Here is a 25,569-nt window from a genome sequence, read left to right as displayed (position 1 = left end):
ATGACAAGTACCAGAATTTATACAAGGAAATGGGAGCTTAAGTACTATGTCCCCTATAACTCTCTTGTTAAAGCTTATGTTCCTTAAACAGAGGCCTGAGTTTGCCATAATACAGACTGTGCCTGAGAGTTTTCACAAGTTAGTGGCCAAAACAACAGAAATAGTACACATATAATAAAATAAGACATATGCATTTTACAATTTTAACATGAATCTTTCAATTTCAACTGAAAGCAATAAAATTAAGTAGCATTTCAACAGACAACTTAATAGTACAGAGTGACATTGAGAGGGGCAGAAAGGCCCAGTAATGGCAAATGTGAATGAATGTAGCACAGACGACATGAGTGAATTTTCTCTTATGCGTAACTTTTATTTCTGGTTATATTTAAGTCTTCTAAACATGTCGTTTCTTCCTCTACCTGGATTGTATTACTTATCTCACCAGGACCTGAAATAACACCACGGATCAGTCCCTTCCATTTTACTGCATAGCTCTTTTTGTCTGAACAAATGAAACCCTTTGCATCTCTATGCGTGTGTATGTTTGTGTGTGTGTAGAAAGTACTTTGGCGAGAAGATTGGGCTGTACTTTGCCTGGTTAGGCCTGTATACCCAGATGCTGATTCCTGCCTCTCTAGTCGGGGTCATTGTCTTTCTCTATGGATGTGCCACAGTTGATGACAACATACCAAGGTAACTGTGTACACTTGCACGCACACACACGCTTGCACGCACACACACACACACACACACACACACACACACACACACACACACACACACACACACACACACACACACACACACACACACACACACTCTTTGTTTAACAAGCACAGGAAGGAGAGCTGACATGATGTTAGTTGATTGTCACAGCAAACTGAATATGTGATGCTTCTACTTAATGTGTAGGAAACTGTTTTGGGCCTTAGTCTTATGGTTAATACAATGTTGTCTTAACAATCCTCAGATCTGCAGACAAATCGAATACAAAATGTGGTGACATCACTAGAGTGGTTCTGCAGCTTGTACACAATTTATTGTCATAAAGGAACAATATTCTGGACTGTATATTGTTAGAATCAATACTGTTTTAAGTGAGTTGATATTCTTAATGACATACAATAGAGAAATTGAAATCAACGTGAATGAAGAAAGTAAAATGAGAAATACAAAGGGGGAGACAAAGGAAGCACATTGATGAATGAGTTGAGAAAATAGAGGGGCCTCCTCTCCTTCCTCTACCTGCTTCTCATCATCCACAGGATATTATGACACACACTACCGGTACATATTTGCACTCACTGCAGACATGCACCACACACGCTGAGCAGAAGTGTGAGGATCAGTAAGACAAAGCAGAACCCCAAAGCAGTCAGGAAGTTGTCCGTCTAATGGAACTCAAGAAACACTTCAGGAGGATCTGCAGGTGATATTAATCATCCAATATTTCAGATCTAAAAGAAAGCAAAGAGAATATATATATATATATATATATATAAATATACCCACACACCACACACACATATTGTATACCTGCATAAACATATATGTGTGAGTGCCAATTTGACAAATATTGAGAGACCACAAATGTTAAGACTTTCTAGGAATTAGCATTTGGTTTAGGTTATAACCATCACAGCTAAACCATCATTTAGCTGCGATGGTTAAGTTTAGGGTAAGGGGCTTTTCAATGCATCCCCCTTTGGGAATGTAAAACAGGTGTTCGTCTGTATCTTGTTTTCCAGCATGGAGATCTGCCATCCAAAGAACAACATCACCATGTGTCCTCTGTGTGACAGAGTGTGCAGCTACTGGAAACTGAGCACAGCCTGTGGGACAGCTCGGGCCAGCCACCTGTTTGACAACCCTGCCACTGTTTTCTTCTCTATATTCATGGCTCTGTGGGGTGAGGGAACACTAAACAATTCACTTTGCTTATATAATCAGTGTCTACCTTATGAGGCCCAACTAGCTATACACATTTTCAGCTGAACTGACTCATATAGCATTGCTAATATCAATTTTCCCTAATGCACTCACTCAGGTGTCAACATGTATAGTTTAGTGTCTGAAACTGATGTCTTTCTCTGCCTCAAAGCTGCCATGTTCATGGAGCACTGGAAGAGGCTGCAGATGAGACTGAACTATGAATGGGACCTGACGGGGTTTGAAGATGAGGAGGTGAGTGGCGCTGAAATCATATCAGGTATAGATAAGCTAACTATAGTTAACAAAGAGTATATATATTGATGTGTATTACAATAATTAGCATTTTAAGTTTTGAAAACTGATGATACTAGTTTTATTTTAAGCATTTATTTTTAAAGGATGGGTAATTCCATGTTTTGATAAGTGAAGTGATTATTATAAGTATAAGCTTATAATGGAATTGAATCAGGTTTTATCTCACGTATGCATCTCCTTTCAGATTATAGAAAAAATACATTAACCCAAAATATTTTCAGCAAATATGACAACTATTCTCTACAATTTATACTTGAGGAAATACATTTTTGCCAGAACCAGGCAAATTGTAGGAGGATAAGTGGGGATGCCATCTATAGCTACAACCAAACTCAATGTGTGCAGCCATCTGCCTCCACCAGTTGGGGTCCCAGCCATTCCCCTGACCCCTATGAGAGAAAAGGCTGCGTATGCAGATAGAGAATGTGTGCACGATAGTATAGTTAATGCTGAATAAACTAAATCACGTACCAGCAGTTTATATGTATATTTTATATGGGCTTTTGAGGCCTTAATTTGATAGGATAGAGAGAGTTACTGGTGAAAGAGGTCAGAGACAATAGGGGATGACATGTAGGGCCACAGACTGGAATTGAACGGGTGAGCCTAGCCTCAGTGTGGTCCCACCTCTACCAGGTAAGCTATACGCCGCCCATCATCATGCTATTTTAAATTGAATTATCAGTATTAACTAAGTGATGATCAAATGCACACTCAAATTCACCATGTGCATACGCAGCCCTCTCATAGTGGATGAAAGGGGATTAGAAATTGACAGGTAGTTTAGGGGTTGTTTTTGAGGAGGTAATTTTGATGGCTGGCATCCCCCTCATCCCCACACAAACCACTGTTTGTATTTGTGGTATTTTCTAAAGTGCATAATATTTGCGCTATAACTTTCTTATCATGGAGCACATAAGTGGAACACAATACCCAAAGAACTGAGCAACATCTAGAACTTCCCTCTTCATTCTTTAAAACAGTTGTTATTGGACATATGTCATCATCTGGAGAAGTGCTTTTGTTTTGCTACTCATTTTACTAAATATTGTGTGTTTTGCTCTATTGTCTATAATACTGTAAGTTATTGTATGTCTTTAACATCAACCTGCAAGGATGGTACATATACATGATTGACTTAAGTGTGCATCTTGATTAATTTGCACATTCCCTTTATTGTTTTTTTACATGTAATATACACATACATGTGTGTACTTTATACAGTATTTATTATCACATTTATAATATTTGTGAGATGTGAGTGTTTTTGGTTTTTGTTGTGTTTCACTCAATTGTTGGTGTATTTCCTCCTCATTTGCTGCAATGTTTTGTGGAGCACATTTTCAAAATCAGCAGAGTATTCAAGTCCTCTTCAACACATTCAAAACATGCCATGTTATGTGCAATGGTATAATCTGACTTATCTTTACTAACTCTGGAATCACCTTACCCCACCCCCTTTGTCTCTGTCTCTCTGGGTTATTTTTCACAGGAAGCTCTCAAGGTTTGGATACATTCCTGTTTCTAGATTAATTTATCTTTTTTCTCTTTGTAGCCTTTCTGCTGCTGCTGCAAATCTCTCATCATAACATATCACAAAAAAAACCTGTAAACTGTAAATGATATTTGCAAATGTAGTCTGTGTCTACAACACATTGTGGCTGCAGTTTCCCTACTTCAGCATTTCACTAAATTTGCTTACTTTAGATGTATGTAAATTAAACATTCACACCTAATGCCTGCGAAACAAGTACAAGTGCTCACGAATCAAAGCTCAGGAAAGCAGTGGTCCACTTATTTTATGTCCACTTATGTCTCAGGAGAGTGAACGAAGATAAAGAACTTGGACACAAGGAGCACAAAGACCTGACCAATCAAGGTCATTTGGTATGAAAAGTAATCATTGACCATGTTTCCTTCCATGCATATACTTACGTGCACATTCACCATTAAAAGTTTGTGTACATGAGATAGAAATTACGAGCACAGTCCATAAATATTTGGAGAGCTGTACATTTTTGCTCTTCAGATTCCGAGCTTCACTACATTTAGTTTGAGATAATGGCTACTGAAGTGTAGAGGCTCTGCTTTGATTTGAGTAGGTTTACCTCAGTGTCGAAGAACCGTGTAGGGTATACAGTATCTCCCTTTTAACACATAGTGCCAAAACTGCAAGGGTTCAAAGGTAATTGGACACTTGGCCACTGTCTCGAGCAGCTGGGTGTTGTTTCAGCGTGAGTTCATTCACATGAATGACTGACTGGCAGAACTTACGTTTGCCATCACATATATTCCCACTGACCCTCAAGACAGAGAGGTCATCTCCATGTGCCTGGAAACAATGGCTGATTAGTGTAGCACTGATCAAAGTCCCATGTTTTTAAATGATGATTCAAAAAGCAACAATTAGTGTGTGTATTCTTACAGGCGCACTGCAGTGGACCAAAGCGCTTAACATACTGCAACTTAAAGTCAACAACTAATTCACAAAAAAAGACGAGTAAGATTCAGTAGTTTGATATATTCATTGTGAAGGAAGAGTTCCCACATGTGTTTCGAGTATGATCTCAGTGTTTCTGCAACTCCTTCCATCTGTATTCTTTCACACACACGTGTACACATGGTTCTCTGTTATAAATATGTGCTCCGCTCTAACCTCATTTTCACTCCCAATCTCTAACATTGAAAGGATAAATATGTCCAGGATCAGCTCTTTGCTCATCCAACACTACTAGGGAAGTGTATTTGTATAGTAAGTACTTTACAGAAAATATAAGAGGCATCATGACAAATTGTGGAAGCAAAATAAGAGACCACATTAAAGAATAGAAAAAGGGTTACTGTGAACATTACTTTTAGTTTTTTTACTTGAAGTAATAGACACTAGAGTAATGTAAAGCAACTGAGAGAACTTATACCAACTAATCTGGCAAGGACTGCCACGAGCACTATTTGTATTATTGGGTTGATAAGCAGATGGAACACAGATGTGCCCACAACACACACACATAGGACACACAGGGTAGGAATGGACACAGGAAAATATGGGAAACCCTGTGGCCACAGCAAGAGTATAACAACTGAATGCTGCTTTTCTATGTTTAGTTTGGACTCTGCAGACAAAGAGCAGACCTGTTCCAGACAACCGGAGGGGTCCGGATGGTTGATAAGATATAATAAATCAGAAATGTATATACCTACTCAGTGCTGTTTAAACCAACAGCAGGATTGTTAAGTCATTTCTTTGGCTGATAGAAAGTCAGTGTCAAGATCTGAGAACTTTGTTCACTCACAGCTTTGTACAATGTTTGATAAGAAAACTGTAAAGAATAAGTGCAGTTGAATTCAGCAGTGGTCATTATACACCACTGCAGCACACAGCTGTGATTGCTTTGAAATATTAGGATTATTATTAATTACTTAAATATACTTGGATTAATTCAACATGTTTAACTGTAATCCTCACTTGCAGTGATACTGACAGAAAGTCAGTTATAATATCAATAATTTAGTTTATATGGATGATACAGTTTCATTGGGTGCTTCATGTTGCGATCACGGGTTGTTATTTATCAGTTTTGATTGGTTGTTCTTGTAAGGAGGTTGGGTCTTATCTAAAATGAGCATTCCAGAGGGGAGACATCAGAGAGGAGAGAAAAGAGGAAGAAGACTGATGTACGGTTTATTTTCTGTCTGCATTTATTTGTTAACGATGGGGTGACCACCATGTATTGGTGCATAATTCTTCATGTGAGAAAATAGGAGCTTGGATCAGTGCAGACTGAGTCGACCACACAGAGTGGAGGTCTAGCAGAAAACTAGCTGTTATGGGTGATGCCTTCATTGTTTCTTCTGTTGGCAGCAAAGCCATGTCTCCTGCCAGTAGCTGGTGTATACAGTGAGGCTTGCTGGTAATTCAATTCTGTTGTCCAGCAGCAAATCATTTTCTCAGCCACAGTTTACAATCAGGAATCAGCTAAATGATCAGAAACGTCCTTTTATTATCGCCCCATCTGTACCAAAGAGCATCGTGCTCAGATCAATCTAGAAAACCATATGTACACATGTGTTTATGTGAGAGGCAAACAAACATTGCAGATCTGTCTTTTCTAAAACAGAGAATGAGAGGTTTTTGCTTCTGCTGTGTTCCTTAACTGTAATCTTCTTATAGCAAGATTTAAGTAAAAAAAAAATGAAAATACACATGGCTACAACATTATGTTAAACGCCGTTTTTCAATGACATGACATGACATAACAGCCCAGGGACCACACTTACAAACTATGTGTACACACCATATGCCACACACAAGCACAACCGTCCGACTAGAGCATCTGATGCATATGGCAGTCGCCAGTTCACAGATGCAAATCCTCCCAAGACATTGTGAGCTCATGTTTTACATTAAGATCAGACTGGGAACAAGGTGCTTTCTGATTGTTTCACATCTGAGTCACTTTGCTCTCTTGATCGCTGCTGCCTCTCTCTCTCTCTCTCGCTCTCTCTCTCTCAGCCACACCGACTGGAGCCTGGGAAAGATGCAAGCACACCACATACTACAAAAGGGGACAGGCAAACTACAGTACAAAGGATAATTTGATAATGCAGCTGTTTATATTCTGACGTACTCTGTTGAGTTTTTTAATTGGATGGATTTTAATAGAACCCATGCAGCAAACAGACTCTAAGAAGTTTTTTTCAAATGTTAATAAACTGTTACTTTTGATTTCATGTAATTGTGGCAGGAGTAAAAGTTTGGGCACTCTCCTTTTTTGGAAAATAGTTAGAACTTCATCAGCTCATTCGCCGGTCAGGACCTGAAATGCAGGACTAAAACAATCATTAGAAACTGTCAGCTGATGGCATTTCCAAAACTGACTAATTCTCTGATTCTCCAAACATTGTCCGAGGTGTCATCACGAAATGGTAGTTAAAGGGCCACTGTTGAAGACTTGTGGCAGACAAGGATAAAACTGCAGGTCGACTGGACAGAAAGGCAAAGACGAGCCTGTGTGACAGCAGAAACCTTGACTGCAAACACTGCACAAAAGCCATCTGATTAACGGGAGGACAGACCTATTAGGGTGGCCAAACTTTTGCACATTCTATAATTTTTTTTTTTTTTTTACCATTTTAACTTCATGAAATTAAAGTTTAACTAAGCATTGACATGTGTTTCAGGGGTTTTAAATACTGATTCTCTGCTTCCTAAATAAAATCACCAAAAGTTATAATTTGTCCTTAGACATTTGCAGACGTATATACATATATGTGTGTATGTATACCTTCTACTACAGCACACAAGCTGCAGTGCCAGGGGCAAGTGTGAAATCAACACACTTTTACTGTCATAAAAAGAAAAAAAAACATTTTATTGATTAATGTCAAAAATTGTGCAAAAAATGTCATATTTACAGACAAATTTAACATACATTGATTCACTAACATTTTCCAGGGTAAGACAATCCCTTTCCCAGGCTCCATAAACTGCAGCTTCTACAATTACCATCAACCTTTATAATATCATAACATGCACTCTATTCAAGTCCTTTCACCTCAAGCTTTTACTCTGTTCACTTTAACTCTAGCTCAGTGTTCCCTTCACTGTCTTACAGTCCATCACATTTATGTTTCTTTTCAAATCTGTTTGATATTTCAACACTTGCAATGTTTAAGTGGTGAGTATAACTGGATATATAACTCTACATGTGTCCCCCCGTCTCTGCATCCCGGAAGCTGTTGGTGAAAACAGCTGCAACTTGCCAGGGGTAGGAAGGGTTGTTGGGTGATGTCGGGGTTGAGAGGTGTCATCTGGGTTTGTTGGGGTGGAGGGGAAGGAGAAGTGGTTGGTTTGTGGGGGTTAAAGGTCCAGTGTGTACAATTTAAGTGAAAGGGATCTATTAAGAGACATTTTATATAAAATAATCCTAGTGATGTTTCCCCCTAGAATGGGCCTTTACATTGAAAAACGTTATATTTAAAGGAAGGGGGGGGGGGGGTCCTCTCATGTTTCTTGTAGTAGCCCAGACTGGACAGTCCATGGATGAGTGTCAACGGTCACTGACGATATCGGACGATTGAGAAATAATCACTGTTTTCAGACATAAAAACACACATGTGGATATTCGTTTTGCAGAACATGCAGCATGTGTATCAAATTTGCCAACCATTACTTGGCTGTCTGGTACGAAGCAGCCTCTTCTTATTTTCCAAACATAATGGTTAAGCAGGATTCTGCCAGGTCCTCCACATGCACTCCAAGTACCATAATCACTTGGATTTGGCCTCAGGTGCACTGCAGCCGAAAGGCACTTCTCAGCAACCCATAATGCATGAACTGGTGTAGCGACACTAAGCACAAGGCTCGCAAACTTTTAAGGGATTTTGCTTGTTTCATTTGAGTTTGGACAAATAAATGTTATGTGATAAATGTTGGATCAATACATAACAACCTTTCTTGTTTGAAACGTATGATTGTTGTTTCTAAGGAAATAATGACACCTCATCTGCAACAAAGCACATATTCATGTGCCCAACATCATCATCACATTAATATCAAGGCAAAGTGTTTACGTGCAAAATAAGCATAAATATTCCAACGAAGACAACTTTTTTTGTTGGATGTTAAACAAATCAGCCTCCTACAAATTTCCATTCCATGTAAGGCAAATACAAACAGAGAAAAGGGACTGCCACCCTAACAATAGGACCTACTGATTACACGAGACCACATTTATGTGAACAATGAAAACATTCCCCAAAACTAACTTCAAGACCCATTGAAAATACTCACACAGTATTGAAATATTTTACATTCACTCGTTTTAGCTTATCAGACTTCCCATCTGTACAATACACATATCCAGTTGGTGATTCCATTTTGATTCAAAATCTTTTCCATGTGTTTCACTTTCATGTCATTTCTCTATGTGTCACTGTTACAGGACCACCCCAGGGCTGAATATGAATTCAAGGTGATGCAGAAGTCTATGTGTAAAGATAGGAAATCCCCACACAAGGTAATAACAAATAGGCTCTGCAAATTTGTATCTCTCAAGTTGTATGTGTTAACCAGTGTTGGGAAGGATACTTTCAAAACGTATTCCGTTACAGAATACAGAATACATGCCCAAAAATGTAATCTGTAACGTATTCCATTACATTAACTAATATGAGTAACGTATTCTGAATACTTGGAATACTTCCGGTTTGTATTGCATTTTTTAAGTGTATGATTGCGGCGTTGTTATAGTCAGTGGAGCAGCAGCAGTTTAAACTCTCTCTCCGCAAGATGCGGCGGGCCAGCTGGATGTCCGGCTCCCATCCTCTCCCACCTCTGTGCCGGCCCCACCGGACGCTGAAGGACCCCCCCCCCCCCCCCTGCGCCAAGGCTGCCTCGCGCAGTGCAGCGATCGTTTCGGCGTCGAGTCTATTTTTTTTTTCGCTTGATGCGAGCGTATCGCTCAAGGAAACACACAGAAAAATGATTTTAAACGATATTGATGACATATTATATGATATAAATGATAAAGTATGCATCCCATAGTTTGTATTCCCCTTCTGTTGTCCTGGAGTTTTAATTTTACCAATTTTACCAATCACATTATTAAATGCCCCCCTCTGCCCATCCACTACAGACACACAAGCAGTCATAAAGATAAAAAGAGAGGGGGGGGGGGGGCGGAGAATACGTAATTTACCCTCGACACCCGACATTGAACGGAGCAAACAGCGGAGAAGTTCTTGAAGATAGATGACATTAAATTGGGACGCTGTTGCAGTTAATGTTGGAGCAACAAGTGACCATATGCTTTTATACTTCTGGGTCAACGGGTGATATTATTAGCGCTGCCCGGCGCTTCAGCGTCCGGTGTGAACCCGGCGTGCCTCGCTGGTCTCCTGCAGAGCCATGACAGCGGAGCTCTGGAAGCGCAGGTCGGTCTTCTCTCACCAGGCGCTGGAAGGGCAGCTTGCGGATCAGCAGCTCCGTAGATTTCTGGTAGCGACGGAACTCTCTCAGAGCCTCGGTCCCGGGCCTGTAACGGTCCCGAGCGGGTCGCGGTGAGGCTCTTTCACGCCGCCGGGGTCCGGGCGCTCTTACGGCAGCCCTGGTCTCCAGCTGCTTCCTGGGGGCTTTGCCGCCGGTGGATTTACGAGAGAGTGAATAAACTCGAGAAGTACCGTCATGTAATCCACTGATTTCAACAATGTAACTGTATTCTGAATACCATCTATTTATTTTGTAACTGTAACGGAATACAGTTACTCATAATTTGTATTCTAAATACGTAACGCCGTTACATGTATTCCGTTACTCCCCAACACTGGTGTTAACTCACATAACATCACATACATTATTTGGCCATACTCTTTAAACCAGGTTACTTGGTTGTATCACATTGACTTTTCTTTGCACTTGCATATAATGTGTCAATAGCTGGGACAGGGTCACGCACATCATTGCATTTTAAAACCTGAACTGGTATAACGAACTTATATGCAAAATCCACTCCTGCTACTTCAACAACAGACAAAAGGTAACTGCACCAGATGCATGGTTAAAAAGGCTTGTACTTAGTCTCTTAATACATCAGAATGTTTTTGCTGTAAAATGTCATAAACCAATCAGAGTACCATCTTCTATTTCCATTAAATAGATAGATAGATAATGTGCAATGCCAAGTCAGTTCATTCCACCTCATCCCATCAGCACTTTTTGCAGTCCCGCCACAAATCAAAGTAGCTGCTGCCTCCATGGTGACAACCTTTCCCTCCCTGAGTCGTGGAGTAAGATGAACTCTTTCTGCAGGAAATCACATGTGTGACGTTAGTCCAATATAAAATGTCATCACCTCATCATTGTATTTTATCATTAGAGTGCTTTTTGACCTCTGTACTTGAGGTTCAGACTGTACTACTCCTTTTCTCCAGTTCTATGGTGAAAAATCAGCTGAGCTGTTTCTGTTGCCATCGTCCTTGCTTTGTTCAACATGTCACAGAAGACAATAGCTCATTGTCAAACGCCTCTTAATGTTGGAATATCTGTATTTACAACACTATTCACTAAATCTGGATGGCTCAGTTTTACTGAACATTTTTGTGTATCTACTTTAGGTGGAAAAGCTCACCTTTCGAGACCGCCTTCCTGCCTACATGACTAATATTGTCATGATGCTTTTGATGGTGAGGAAAGATGTCTTGACGTACTGTGCAGGTAATGAGTGTGAGGTTGACACCAGGCCCACACTCACCCTCACGCTTATGTTGTAAATCACTGATGAGCGGTTTATTCCCTTTCTCTCTAACTCCAATTATCCTGTGTTTAATTCTGCAAACCTTTGCCTTGCCAGATTGGTGTTACATTTGCCATTGTGTTTGGTGTGATCCTCTACCGGATCTCCACCAAAGCTGCTCTCCACATGAGTTCCAATCCCATTACACGAAACCATGTACAACTGACAGTTAAAACCACCGCAGCCATCATCAACCTGGTGGTCATCCTCATACTGGATGAGGTGTATGGTGCTGTGGCACGATGGCTCACTGTGTTAGGTAAGTTCAGTGAAAAACTGGCAAAGGCAGTTAACTGTGTGAAAACAGGCCGCATGTCATCACAATGAGAACTTTGAACCTTTTTTTAACTGTTTTGCACGTGTACTTGTAAAACCTGATCATGGTTCCCATTGATAAAGGTGGGATATAATTATTTGTTTGTTGTTGCATTTAAAACAGTTGTAAAAAAAAAATGATGAAATGAAATGTAATTGATATAAAGCCATTTTAGGATTGTGGCTCTCAGATGTGAAGTGAACATTAGGTACAGCAGTGGACATTTGATGTGATGCATTTAAATAGAGTATGGCTTTTATTGCAAGAAAAGCTTTTATAAGCATTAATAAATCAAGAGAGATCATTCATTTTAATCTGGGAAAATATTTATGCCAGAGAGACTTGGTGCAATTCAGTATGACAAAAAAATATAATAATATAACAAAATCTCACTTGCCTGTAATGTTTTGTAATGGAGGGTCTGTGCTCAGAAGTACTGTTGGCCTATTTATCATTTCAAGTCAAAATGAAAGAATCTAATGTTCACTTTTAGAGGTTCCTAAATCAGACAAGAGTTTTGAAGAACGACTCATCTTCAAGACCTTCATCCTGAAGTTTTTCAACGCTTTCACCCCCATCATCTATATTGCTTTCTTCAGGGGCAGGTTAGTGATGTACTTTGTACATGAGTAGGAATATTTATATAATATTTAGTAAAATGCATATATATTGATGACATTTTTTGAATTTAAAAATAATTGCAATGAAAATAGTTTAGGGTTAAGACAAGGTTATATCCTTTTAATGCCTTTTATTGATTTTCTCCTCTAGACTGGTAGGCAGGCCAGGCAGCTACCTGTATGTGTTTGAGTCCTACAGAATGGAAGAGGTAAGGTTTACACATTTGCAAATTAATTGCAAACTAAATTCTTCCTAATCAGACACTAGGATTAGAGTTGATATAAACATCCTTGTTGTGTTGACAGTATAATTCTCTGGATATAAACTAAAGGTAAAAAGTTGATAAAGTTATTATGATATAATCTTAGACTTATACATAGATTGACACACAAGTCACTAAAGGGGCACACTTAAATTAAAATAGCACAAATCAAATCAGGACATCAATCATTGTGACCCTTCACTTTAGCCTTCTTATTTACATTTATGGAAAAGAGTTATTTATCTAATTTATTTTAATTAGACTACACATATATACAGCATATTATCAGAGGCTATATGATCATATGAGAAAAAGCTGGTAGGCAGGATGAAACCAAAATAACTCCTTTATGGAAACCATATTAGCTTAAACATATCTGGAGTTTGTACAGAATTTTAAATGACACCTACATTTGAATGCGAAAAAATATGCTCCAGATTTATGCTATACTGCATTTTGTGTATTGTGCATTTTAAATAAATTTAAAACAAAGCGAAGCAATCTAGTCCTGATTGCGTTAGTACTCCCTTTGTGTATGGAACATTTTATGTAGTGTGTTATTATTACTCCACATATTACAACCAAATGACACTTGTGCAGCAGCCTGTTGGTCTTGTTTCTGTAACTTCTGCAACAACACACACAGTGCTGCTGTATATTTCGTGACAGGTGTCTACAGATACATGCAATTGATTTTGGAGAACACACTTAAACACAGGACATGGAATGTTTTGCAGTGTGCTCATGGAGGCTGTCTGATGGAGCTGTGTATCCAGCTGAGTATCACCATGTTGGGAAAGCAGCTAATTCAGAACAACCTTTTTGAAATTGGAGTACCGTAAGTATGCAAAATTTACACGTAATGAAGCTTGAACATGATAATCACTGCAAAATTGTACTGAAGAAATGCATTAACACCAAATTAAATTATTAAACTTCACTCATTCACACTTTTATATGTCACAACTTAGAACTGCAACTAAATTACACATCCACATCCATCAGTAATTACAAAGATAAAAACACATTAGGGAAATGATAATAAAGAATAGTGTTTTTTATTGTAAAGATTAATAAACTAAGTATTCATACTTTCCCACTTTTTTAATATATTCATGACATTATGCAATTTAATGATAAGACAAAATGATGATAAAGTACTCGATAGTCCCTTTAACAGAGTTGCAGAGGTCCTCTGCTGGGAGGGGAGAACCTGCATCAACCACGACTAACTCCAGTATTTAAAGAACTCATGGAGCATGGAAAGAAAGATTATCTGCTATCATGAGACACAAATTAGACCCTTTAAACAAAACTCCATACACAGTGTCTGGTTAACAGGCATCATCATCTGGCTAATCATTTGTCAGAAATGAGAAAATAATTTAGACAGCCAAATACAAAAGGTTCTAATGAAAACCTGCTCCACAGTGCACGTAACCTGAGACTAGGGCGAACCGAGGCATTAGGCCAAAACAACACTTGAGTGACTTTGGGAAAAGTATCTGATTTAAATGGCCCAGGCAAACTGCAGTCTTCATCCTTGTCTTAGATCTTTTTAAGACGTGAAGATCAAAGGTCACAGGTTTACAGACACTATCTGTTAAGATGAATGATATCCCTAATCCAGGTAGAGACTGCAGACCCAGAGAACTCAACACTGCTTCCAAAGAGTCTTCAACGAAATAGCCTACTGAAATAATGTCATGAATCTGTACTGAAAACGGCTTTGAGTGGTCATCAAGACTAGAGAATTGCTATGTAAATACAGATCATTTGTATAAAAACAGACTATTTAGTGACATCTACTGGTGAAGTTGCATTTTGCAGCTGAATACCCCTCACCCCACCATCCCTTTCCAAACATGAAAGAGAACCTGTGGAAACCTTCCATGGTCATAAAAACTCAAAAGGTGTTTAGTTTGTCCAGTCTGGGCTACTGTAAAAAAAATGGCAGTCTCTGTAAAGGGGGCCCATTCTAGGGTAAGAAAACAACAATTTAGATGAAACACACTCGAGAGAACATCACTAGAATTATTTTTTATTCAATTAATGCCAAAAGATCCATTTCTTCTAAATCTTAAACCCTGAACCTTAAATGAGTGTAGATCAGTGGTCACCAACCTTGTCGAGCCCAAGATCCCTCTTTTATTCCAAATGTAAGCCAGGATCTACCACCCTGATATCTTCCGAAAAACTTAGGAGGGTCATATTTATTATTTCTGTTAAAGGTTATATAAATATACAAAAAGAAAGGCAGTTATTCAACTTTATCTATTTAATGCTCAATATTCACATTATTATCAATTCATATTTACGGCATCTGTTTAATGCAGAATATATAGCTTATCAGTTCAACAATATGTTTTGCAGAGGAGCTGCTACTGCAGCACAATGTTTTTACATAGGCTTTGCGTTGAATATGGTGGAAAATATGACTATTTCCTTGCATAAAAGTTGTCCTGTGTACTCAAATAAACACAAACACTATACTGTATGAGTATACTGGATTGCTTACAATGCATACAGGAACTGCTGTGATAAACATTCAAACATAATTTTCTCTGATTATTCTGCTGTGAACCACAATGTCACAATGTATTTTAAACAGATTCCAAACTGGTTTTAAAGTAAAAGCACTCCAGCGTTTCACTTTCTGAATACATTAATTTGATCTAATGGGGCTTTGATCGTTACCATAAGACCAGAAGATGCACGTCTTCATACCATAGAGTTCTGACATTTAGTTTAGTACATAATCAGACTTGTATTGAAGGAAATGCAGGTGATAAACCAGCAGCCCCACAGCCTGTAGCGGGCACTCTGCCAGTGTGATCAACAGACAACCAACACACAGCTGATCTGGGATTGACAGTGAAGGTTTTAGAGATCGACTGGTCGCTCTAGTCGATCGCGATCGACGGGTTGACGACCACTGGGGTAGATTCATGACAAAAAAACTGAAATGTGCAAGTATTCATTGCTGCATACTACTAAGTCAATAATATGTCTGCATGCTTGTTTGTTCACATGTGTATGTGTGTGTGTGTGTGTGTGTGTGTGTGTGTGTGTGTGTGTGTGTGTGTGCAAATGTGCTTGTTCCTCAGCAAGCTGAAGAAGTTGATTCGCTACATTCGGTCAAAGCAAGGTGCTTTTCAGGAGGAAGAGAGAAAGAAGAAGCTGATGAGATATGAAATAGATCACTTTCTGGAACCATTTGCTGGGTTAACACCAGAATATATGGAAATGAGTCAGTATCACACCACATACATTCACACACAAACAAACACACACACACACACACACACACACACACACACACACACACACACACACTCACAGTCATAACACATTTAAAATGTTCAATGTTTTCCTCAATGCTGCATTTGGATCTTCATAAATTTACCAGTGTTATAGGTCTGTGGATTAGATGGAACATGACAAAAAGTTATGGGGTGCCGTTTGTCAAGCAGCTCACGCTGAAAATAACAGCGACATTTTGTAACATTTAGCTTCAAACCATGTTTAAAAAACGTGTGAATTTTTGAGAGTCACTTTTTTGCACATTTACAACAATATTTGTCAACTTGGAGATATTTTAAATATTTAAATCCAAATGTTAAATGTAACACTTAAATGTTAAATCTAAATGCTAAATCTAAATCTAAATGTTAAATTTAAATCTAAATGTTAAATTTAAATCTAAATGTTAAATCTAAATCTAAATTTTAAATTTAAATCTAAATGTTAAATCTAAATGTTAAATCTGAATCTAAATATAAATGTTAAATCTAAATGTTAAATCTTAATCTAAATGTTAAATCTAAATGTTAAATCTAAATGTTTAATCTAAATGTTAAATTTAAATCTAAATGTCAAATTTAAATCTAAATGTTAAATCTAAATCTAAATGTTGAATCTAAATGTTTCGGGTGAAACTAAATATTTAGCTAATATGCAAATTCAAATGCCGGTAACAGGAAGTAGTAACAAAATAAAAGCTCGAGGAAGTCAGAGTGTGTTTATTACGGAGCCCCCCAGGGGACACGGGGGAAAATGAGGACAGCAAAATGACTTTTGCGAGATCCCGAGAAAGTTTAGGACAATGTACATCCGGGTATCTCATAATAATGACATATTAAGTCATTATTATGAGATACGGGTTGTGGGCAGGGCGCCACAGAGCAGGGCTGAGCGGCTGCGGGGACAGTCGCCCTACTCGCGGAAGTGGGCGACTGTGCATTGATACAGAGACATAACAGGATCGATCCATGTTTTCTGCTCCGTTCATTGTCTTAGCGATGTGCTGCCGCTGAATAATTATAACCAACGCTGCTCCAGGATCAGAACAGACGCTCATTAAAGGTCCGGTCGCCCTGTGTGTGTCGGACTCTGCTTCCGCCTCACTTCCCTCTGTCCCCCGCTCACTTTACACTTTAACAATAAACACCAGCACTGATCACAAGTTATTAGGACACCTACAGGACTGATGTTTACTTTGTGTTTGTTTGAGCTCATGAAACACATGTTTAAACACCGTGTGCACGTAGTCCCCCGCTCCACACAACACGAGCAGAACGTGACGCGCAGTCAGGACTGTCAGCGTTAAAGTGACGGAGCGATCCGAAGTCATGATCGGTCATCATCGGATAATAACTAAAAAATACATGTGATTATCAGTTTTAGTGAAGAGGAACAGAGACAAGCATACACCCCCCCAACACACACACACACACGCACACACACACACACACACACACAGTCTCTCATGACAGACCCTGCAGTCAGTATCTCATTATTATGAGATAGTATGAGATCATAACATCAGTCCTGTAGGTGTACTAATAACTTGTGATCAGTGCTGGTGTTTATTGTTAAAGTGTTAAGTGAGCTGGGGACAGAGGGACGTGAGGCGGAAGCAGACACAGACACACACAGGACATCGCTAAGACAATGAACGGAGCAGAAAACATGGAGCGATCCTGTTATGTCTCTGTATCGATGCACAGTCGCCCACTTCCGCGAGTAGGGCGACTGTCCCCGCAGCCACTCAGCCTCGGCTTCCCTGCTCTGTGGCGCCCCGCCCGTCATTATTATGAGATACCCGGATGTACATTGTCCTAAACTTTCTCGGGATCTCGCAAAAGTCATTTTGCTGTCCTCATTTTCCCCCGTGTCCCCTGGGGGGCTCCGTAATAAACACACTCTGACTTCCTCGAGCTTTTATTTTGTTACTACTTCCTGTAACCGGCATTTGAATTTGCATATTAGCTAAATATTTAGTTTCACCCGAAACATTTAGATTTAACATTTAGATTTAGATTTAACATTTAGATTTAAATTTAACATTTAGATTAAACATTTAGATTTAACATTTATATTTAGATTTAACATTTAGATTTAACATTTAGATTTAGATTCAGATTTAACATTTAGATTTAAATTTAACAATTAGATTTAAATTTAACATTTAGATTTAACATTTAGATTTAAATTTAACATTTAGATTTAGATTTAGATTTAGATTTAACATTTAGATTTAAATTTAACATTTAGATTTAAATTTAACATTTAGATTTAGCATTTAGATTTAGCATTTAACATTTAAGTGTAACATTTAACATTTGGATTTAAATATTTAAAATATCTCTAAGTTGACAAATATTGTTGTAAATGTGCAAAAGAGTGACTATCAAAAATTCACACCAGTTTTTTAAACATGGTTTGAAGCTAAATGTGACAAAATGTTGCTGTTATTTTCAGCGTGAGCTGCTTGACAAACGGCACCCCATAAAAAGTAACCTGAATGAATTGTTTACTCCACTTTTAAAGAATACAATTGCAATCTGTGAGAAAATAAATTGAACCTTAAAAGGGGAGCATTTTGGACAGTGTAACTATTTTGTGTTTGCTTGGTGCTATGAAGAGGAGAACCAATGCTGAACTAAATCCAAAATAAAAGATTTTGCTATTTGTGGTAGGAATTCTATTAACCCCTTCTTCCAGTATTAATCCAATGTTCTTCGCCATGTGCATAATATACTATAATATAGTTTAATGTATAGAGCTTCTGTTGTCCAATTGAGGCTGGTTTTAAACAGATATGGCTGACAGTTGGTTGTGATAATTTGATATTTTTGTCTATCGTCCTCTGTGTCCAGTCATCCAGTTTGGTTTTGTTACCTTGTTTGTGGCGTCCTTCCCGCTGGCTCCACTCTTTGCTCTTCTCAACAACATCATTGAAATACGACTTGATGCAAAGAAATTTGTGACAGAGTTGCGGAGACCAGTAGCAGCAAGAGCCAAAGACATTGGTGGGTGACATTCATTTTACTGCAGACTTGGAATACACAGACACATATCCAATATTAAAGGAAAACAGTGAGATCTTAGGGCAGGGGTGTCCAAACTTTTTATCCCGAGGGCCACATACAGAAAAAAATACGAAGGTCTGGGCCACTCACGCCGCCACGCCCCCCTGCCCTGGAGCGGACTGATGACAATCGCGTCGCTCAGGGCGGGGGGGGGGGGCGTAACGGTGTTAACTGAGAAGTACAATACAGTGGGCCATAGTCCATTACATTACATTTAGCTGACGCTTTTATCCAAAGCTACTTATATTAAGTGCATTCAAGGGTACCCGAGGGTACAAACCCAGAACAACAAGAATCAAGAAAGTACAATTTCTTCAAAAATAGAGCAAAAGTACAATAAGTGTGTATAAGTAAGTACCATTGAAGTGCTACTTAATTGTTAGTTTAAAAAAAAAAAAAAAAAATTTTTTTTTTTTTTTCCTTAATTTTTTTTTTTTAATTTTTTGAGGCGGGCCAATTTAAAATGGATGGCGGGCCGCAGATGGCCCGCGGGACGTAGTTTGGACACCCCTGTCTTAGGGCAATGTTGTCAATGTTGTTCTATAAACTTGCTCTTCAAAAGCAACAAGCTGTGAGGACTCTGAGGACATATCCTTTCACTGTTTTAACGCTGAAATCCAGTAATCTATGCATATTTTTATATCCACAGGTATATGGTACAACATACTTAGAGGAGTGGCAAAAGTGGCTGTCATCATCAATGTAAGTAACATATTAATGTATTGACTTATCCTAATGCATATCTGTATGTAGTCCTGGCTATATTTTGGCTCTGTACTGTGGGTTTAAAATGATGCAGGGACAGACAGACAAAATGGGCCACTGTTTACACATTGAGATGAAAGCCCTATAACACTGAGGATGCAGAATATCAACAGTTTAGCATTAATGCCACAGTGAAAGGTTTAATTTGAAAACTACGTTATATTGGCGACGAAGTGGACATCTCCACGAGTGACTGTCATGTAATGATGAACGTCCCCACATTCTATCACTGCACAAAAGTAAGACCAAAATATCCTGGATATGGGAGCTGCCTTCTTGCGCTGGTAAGGTAATTTTGAGCCTGAAATATCTGCAGAGCATTAGTCATGGAGCCCAGCTGGGATATTGATGTCCTGCCAATACACCTGCCTGACAGATCACCAATCAATGACTTTTCCCTCCATTTAAATAGTAAAAGTCAGTTTATCAGAAATAAACTAGTAGTTTGAATCTTTTAGTATGTACGATGTCCAAGGGACAAGACTTATGACCTCTTCGGCAGCGATCCACTGTTATTTGGCCTCACTTAAGGGAGTTGTTATGTCGTTATTTATTATATACAGTCATTGGTCAAATCAAGGAAGAGAAATTTTCTCACAATGGAGAACTGCAATGGTTGACACTTCTTTTCCTTTGCCTATTAACTGTTCAGATTTATTGTCATTCAGCTCCTCTGATGAGTCTTTCTGTGACACTTTGGGCCTTATGCTGGTTATACAACGTCAAACAAAAATAAATTAGCCAAGAAAGACACAGGCTCTCTGATGATGTGGGTGCAGCTCTCTACCAAATCATCTTCAGATTACAAGTGTATGTGATTAAATTAAATGTAGCTATATGATCAACATTTGTTAAATATAAATAAATATAAATATAAATATATTCAATTCATTTACATTTTATTTGAAAATAACCAAAATTTAATTTCTCTCTACTCAGCACTACGTTACATAAGCAGGGCACACAGGAATTGGGCATGAATAGAGGCGGTCTTCATAGCCCCCATGTTGCCAATTGGAATAGTTTGGCCATAGAAGGACACATTCATTGGATCCTTGGTTGGCCAGGAATGAAAGCAGGCATTTGTTTTCCACATTTGAAGGAGCCTTCAAAATGGGATGTCCAAGTTGACCGAACCGCCAATCAGTCTTCAAAATCCAAAGGATTCAGCCCCTGAATTGTTTTTTTGTTTCATTCCACACAGTTTTGATTGCACAAGGTATATGAAATATATATTCACATTAGTCTAACTTCTATTCATGTTTTTGACCTTTGAACCCCCACCCTACCACTCGATCCCCTACTCCAATTCCAGGCATTTGTTATCTCCTTCACCTCAGACTTCATACCTCGGATGGTCTACCAGTACATGTACAGTCCAGATGGCTCCATGCATGGATTTGTCAACAATACGCTGTCCCATTTTAATGTCAGCCACTTCCAGGACGGCAAAGAACCTATGGATCCATTGCAACTTGGCTACCCTGTTGAGATTTGCAGGTGGGAAATCCATTTCAGTTCAAAGTTGTCAATTTCTTGATGAAACATGTAAGAGACATGAAATATAAGAGGGCTTAAATAACTTTTATTTAGACAGGATATTAACCAATTGAGAGCAGAGCTCTCGTTTACGATGGTGCCCTGCATTTACATAAACAAGTAAAATTACAATCGGAGGAGTTAAATGTCTTAAAAAAAGGGATAAGATAGCCACATCAAGAAAAACAGCAGCATTCATCAACTTAAACTTTTTTTAACAAAAACTTAAACTATTCTTAGGTTAGAAAACGATCTAGCCAAATTGAGTCCTGAAGTTTATTCCAACTATGAGGAGCATTGTATTTGAATGCATTTTTACCTAGATCCGTGTGCATTAAGGGTTTGTCAAGGGTGATGTGTTGTTGAGAACGAGGGTGGTGATCCATATTTCTTACTTTTAAAAGGGATGATAAATAAAATGGTAGCTTATTTAGCATAGCTTTGTAATAAAAGTTCTTAGGGGCATTTAAAAAAAACTTTGAATGGAAAAATTTGCACAGGCCATGTTCTTCATTCACTTTGAGCTTCTGTTGGTGGCTGTCACTTTTTGTTTTGTATATTTAAACACTGATACACACAATTTTGTAAATACTGTTATTTTGTTGAAGTGTTCTGATACACTCACCATCTATTGCACTTCTATCCATCAAAGGATTCCTGGCTCTCTCTTGGGTTTTTACCTTTTTTTATACCTCTGTGTCGGCAACAGCCAGTGGGCAGAGGAGTTATGATGCCCACTTGTCCATCTGGTCCAATTTGATTCATAGAGTAAATTATTATTTTTGATGATCAGAGATCAAGGGAAAGGTCATGGTTGCCTCAGAATCATGTTTTTTGGCCTTTGAGTGAGATTTTTCAAGACCATCTTGAGGGAATTTCTTCCACTTATTATCAGTTTTCACTTGGAAATAATTAATTGATTATATTTCAGTGATCAAAGGTAGGTCATGGACCTTATCATTATCTGGAAGAAAACATTTTTAGGTAGATATTCCACTGGTTGGTCGAGGCATACAACCACATTGTGTTATTTTGGGTTTTGGTTGTTTTGAGTTTTTCATTTGTCTCACTGAGGGTTAAGAGCAGAGCCTTTGACACAATGTTCAGCCCTACGAGAAAAAATTTGATATGGGAATATGGGTTATCCAAGTAAAATGATTGATTGCTCTTCACTAAAGGTATAAGGACTACAGAGAACCTCCTTGGTCAGCCACTCCATATGAGATCTCCAAGGAGTTTTGGGCGGTGCTGGCTGTGCGACTGGCCTTTGTTATTGTTTTCCAGGTAAGTTGACACATGCAAAAAGTCATAGAGATGTATGTATTTATTATATAATTAAATAAACGCTGCTTGCCCCTGGCCAGTTTGCCTGTAATGGGTGAAACAATGCTAATCTGGCTTTTTATCTGGATGGATTTGCTGTTAGATCAGTTATCCTCACCAGTCCAGGCCCTATTGGGTACTGGACTGTACCACCTGACAGCAAATTCAGCTTGGTATCAACTGTGAACTCTATAAGCAGGAAGTTAAGACTTCAACACAGAGCGAAAGAAACATCCTCCCACAATGACATAGAAGCTGGCCAAATTTTTTTGCTGATATGCTGATGTCATACTGCCATCTAGTGACGCTCCCTTCACACAAAGTGTGTGTTGTAGCAGTAAATTAGAGTGCAAACCTTCCCATCATGATGGAAAGATTAAGCAACCAACTGACAATCCTCCTACTTACACTAACCCACACATGCTCGGTGTACATGAATGGTCATGTGGTATGTGTTCTCAGGTGTGTTAATATGTGTAGAGATTACATCTAATAATCTGAAACCCTCGTCTAGATGGAGATTGTATTAATTTTAGAATGAAAACATATTAGTGTGGATGTAGCTTCACTCAAACATAGTCTTTGTCAACTTTTGGAATTTTGTATTATCATGTTGTGTCTGCAGTCTTCCAAATTTATTTTGCATCCAAATTTGACACAGGCTTTAGTGATTTAATGTTTCTTTAACTTCACGTTTTAATATATCACATATAGTCCAATATACACAGTGTAGGATTGATTAATAGATTATGCATTTGAAATTACATTTTAGTTGTAACAACTAGTTCTTTAATAATTCATTAGAGAAAACACAAACAAATACAAAAAAAAACTGATTCTCTTCCATTTATCACCACCAGAATGTTGTGCTGCTGATGAATGATGTTGTGGACTGGCTAATTCCAGACATCCCTAAAGACATCAGCCTTCAGATCCACAAGGAGAAGATTCTATTGGTAGACCTCTTCATGAAGGAAGAGCAGGGGAAGGTCCTTATCCTTGAGAGCAGATCCTCTACAGGAGGCAAGGAGAACTGCAGCGGTAGCAACAACAACAACTGCACAATGGCCCACCCGCGCTCCGGACTCCTAAACAACAACACTATGAGCTTCTAATGCTCGTAACAGTGATTTCTTAGTACAGTCTTAGTTAGCAAGTCAAAGCTTGCTAGCAGCCTGCTTGCTCAGGCCAACCTAAACTCTTTGTTTTTGTTCTTGTTCGAAACATTCCTTCAACTGGGAGATTTGCTGGCTGATGAGGTGTAAGGAAAATGGGGCCAAATGTGTTGCAGTGTGTGTGGAGTGCTATCAAACTCAAAACTACTTCGTACATATACATTTGTGAAATTGTACAACAATCTCCAAAAGTGTAATCAGTTTTGTGAATGGAAATCTTTAAATGTGTACACAAGCATTTTTATTGCAAAATATTTTTTATTGCAAACAGTATTAGAGAACATAGAATGTGGATATATAATTTAACATAGAAGGGTATCAAGGCATGCCATTTCTGTTTTAACAGATTTTATTCAACCTCAATCAAAGGCCATCAGAATAATTGGATGAGGTTGTTGATGTTATACCCATCATGCTAGAAAATACACATCATATATATCCATCACAGGGCTGACACAAACAACCAATTACACTCACATACACATTTACAAATAACCTGCATTTCTTTGGAGTGTTAAATGAGTGTTGAAATTGAATGGGTATTTGGCTTTAAGAGCTGGAAAAAAGAGTACTTCACCTCCATCTCAGTTACACTTGTTTCTTGACTGTTTTCTGAAATGTTTTTTTTATGCAGTGTAGAGAACTGCACCATGGGAAGCATCCGAAACAATGATGCTGTGGAGCTACAGAAGCCACTGCACTGTACCCAACACCTCTGGTACAAAGAAACAGGGCTTAGCCAGGTTTTCTCTACTTTCCATCTGTCGAGGAACTGCCAGCGTGATAGGATTATTAACTTTGTACCTGAAATCTGTTTTTGACAATCTAAAAATGACTAAAGCAAAATGGAATCAACAGTGTTTCTTCTAAGTAAATCAGATTTTTATAACTTATTACAGTAGTTTACCATGTTTTGTATTTTATTGTTGAAGGCAAGATAGCAATTTTCTGGTTTCTGTAAGCAAATGTATATGAAACTTTAAAGCCTGATTTATTATTATTTTGAAAATGCTATACCGACGGTTATGGAACTGGTAGCTATGTAAGGATAAGATAAATAACCTGAACTGGATTAATCTTTTTTACTGCATGTTGTGACCGTTTATTTCTACGCCAGTGGTCATCTCAGTTCCATTTGTAACTGTAAGCCATATCTTACACTGCGATTCAGTCACTGTGTTCCTAATGCCAGTTGTGATGGGATCACAAAGTAACATGCTGAAGTTAGTGGGACTAAAGACATCTGATGAATAATGGGAAATAATACATTTTCAAATATAAATATAATTTAGCATTTGGAGCATTGTAGCTGGAACATAGCACTGTACTACTGCAGTGTGGTTATACATATAATGAACACATCACTTAATCTTTTTTCTGTGCTGTATTCTGAGGCAACAAACAGTCGCAGCTTGACCAACCACACTCTTACACACCATGTGAGGATATTGCTGTCTCAACAGCCCTCAGAAATTAATACCTCATATCTGATAGAAAATGATCAAGGACCAACTTGACACTATGGCTACTGGGCAGAACATGGCTTAAAGGGCCCATTTTGTGTAAAATACATTTTCTGGGCTTTTACTATCCGTAATTGCTTGAAGGGGGTCAGTAGGGACCCTCAAAGTAAGAAAACAGTCACTCAGTC

General features: G+C 38.5%; 1 protein-coding gene across 1 annotated transcript in view; it reads left to right on the top strand.

Annotated features, from left to right (window-relative positions):
* Nucleotides 1-24,999, top strand: part of LOC133009763 (anoctamin-1-like) — a 42,351-nt gene extending 17,352 nt beyond the window's left edge. Inside the window, exons 10-24 of the mRNA XM_061077297.1 lie at nucleotides 562-696; nucleotides 1,752-1,912; nucleotides 2,105-2,187; nucleotides 9,195-9,269; nucleotides 11,365-11,433; nucleotides 11,601-11,802; nucleotides 12,353-12,464; nucleotides 12,631-12,688; nucleotides 13,480-13,580; nucleotides 15,850-15,992; nucleotides 18,904-19,056; nucleotides 19,766-19,818; nucleotides 21,197-21,381; nucleotides 22,599-22,704; nucleotides 23,604-24,999. Coding sequence (XP_060933280.1) covers nucleotides 562-696; nucleotides 1,752-1,912; nucleotides 2,105-2,187; nucleotides 9,195-9,269; nucleotides 11,365-11,433; nucleotides 11,601-11,802; nucleotides 12,353-12,464; nucleotides 12,631-12,688; nucleotides 13,480-13,580; nucleotides 15,850-15,992; nucleotides 18,904-19,056; nucleotides 19,766-19,818; nucleotides 21,197-21,381; nucleotides 22,599-22,704; nucleotides 23,604-23,858 — 1,891 coding nt within the window. The 3' untranslated portion in view covers nucleotides 23,859-24,999. The remainder of the gene's footprint in view (nucleotides 1-561; nucleotides 697-1,751; nucleotides 1,913-2,104; nucleotides 2,188-9,194; nucleotides 9,270-11,364; nucleotides 11,434-11,600; nucleotides 11,803-12,352; nucleotides 12,465-12,630; nucleotides 12,689-13,479; nucleotides 13,581-15,849; nucleotides 15,993-18,903; nucleotides 19,057-19,765; nucleotides 19,819-21,196; nucleotides 21,382-22,598; nucleotides 22,705-23,603) is intronic.
* Nucleotides 25,000-25,569: the final 570 nt, after the last annotated feature.

This window comes from Limanda limanda, chromosome 8 (assembly GCF_963576545.1).
Source record: "Limanda limanda chromosome 8, fLimLim1.1, whole genome shotgun sequence".
Classification (NCBI taxonomy): domain Eukaryota; kingdom Metazoa; phylum Chordata; class Actinopteri; order Pleuronectiformes; family Pleuronectidae; genus Limanda; species Limanda limanda.
The sequence above is the reverse complement of the archived record's forward strand: the minus strand, read 5'-3'. Positions and strand labels throughout refer to the sequence as shown.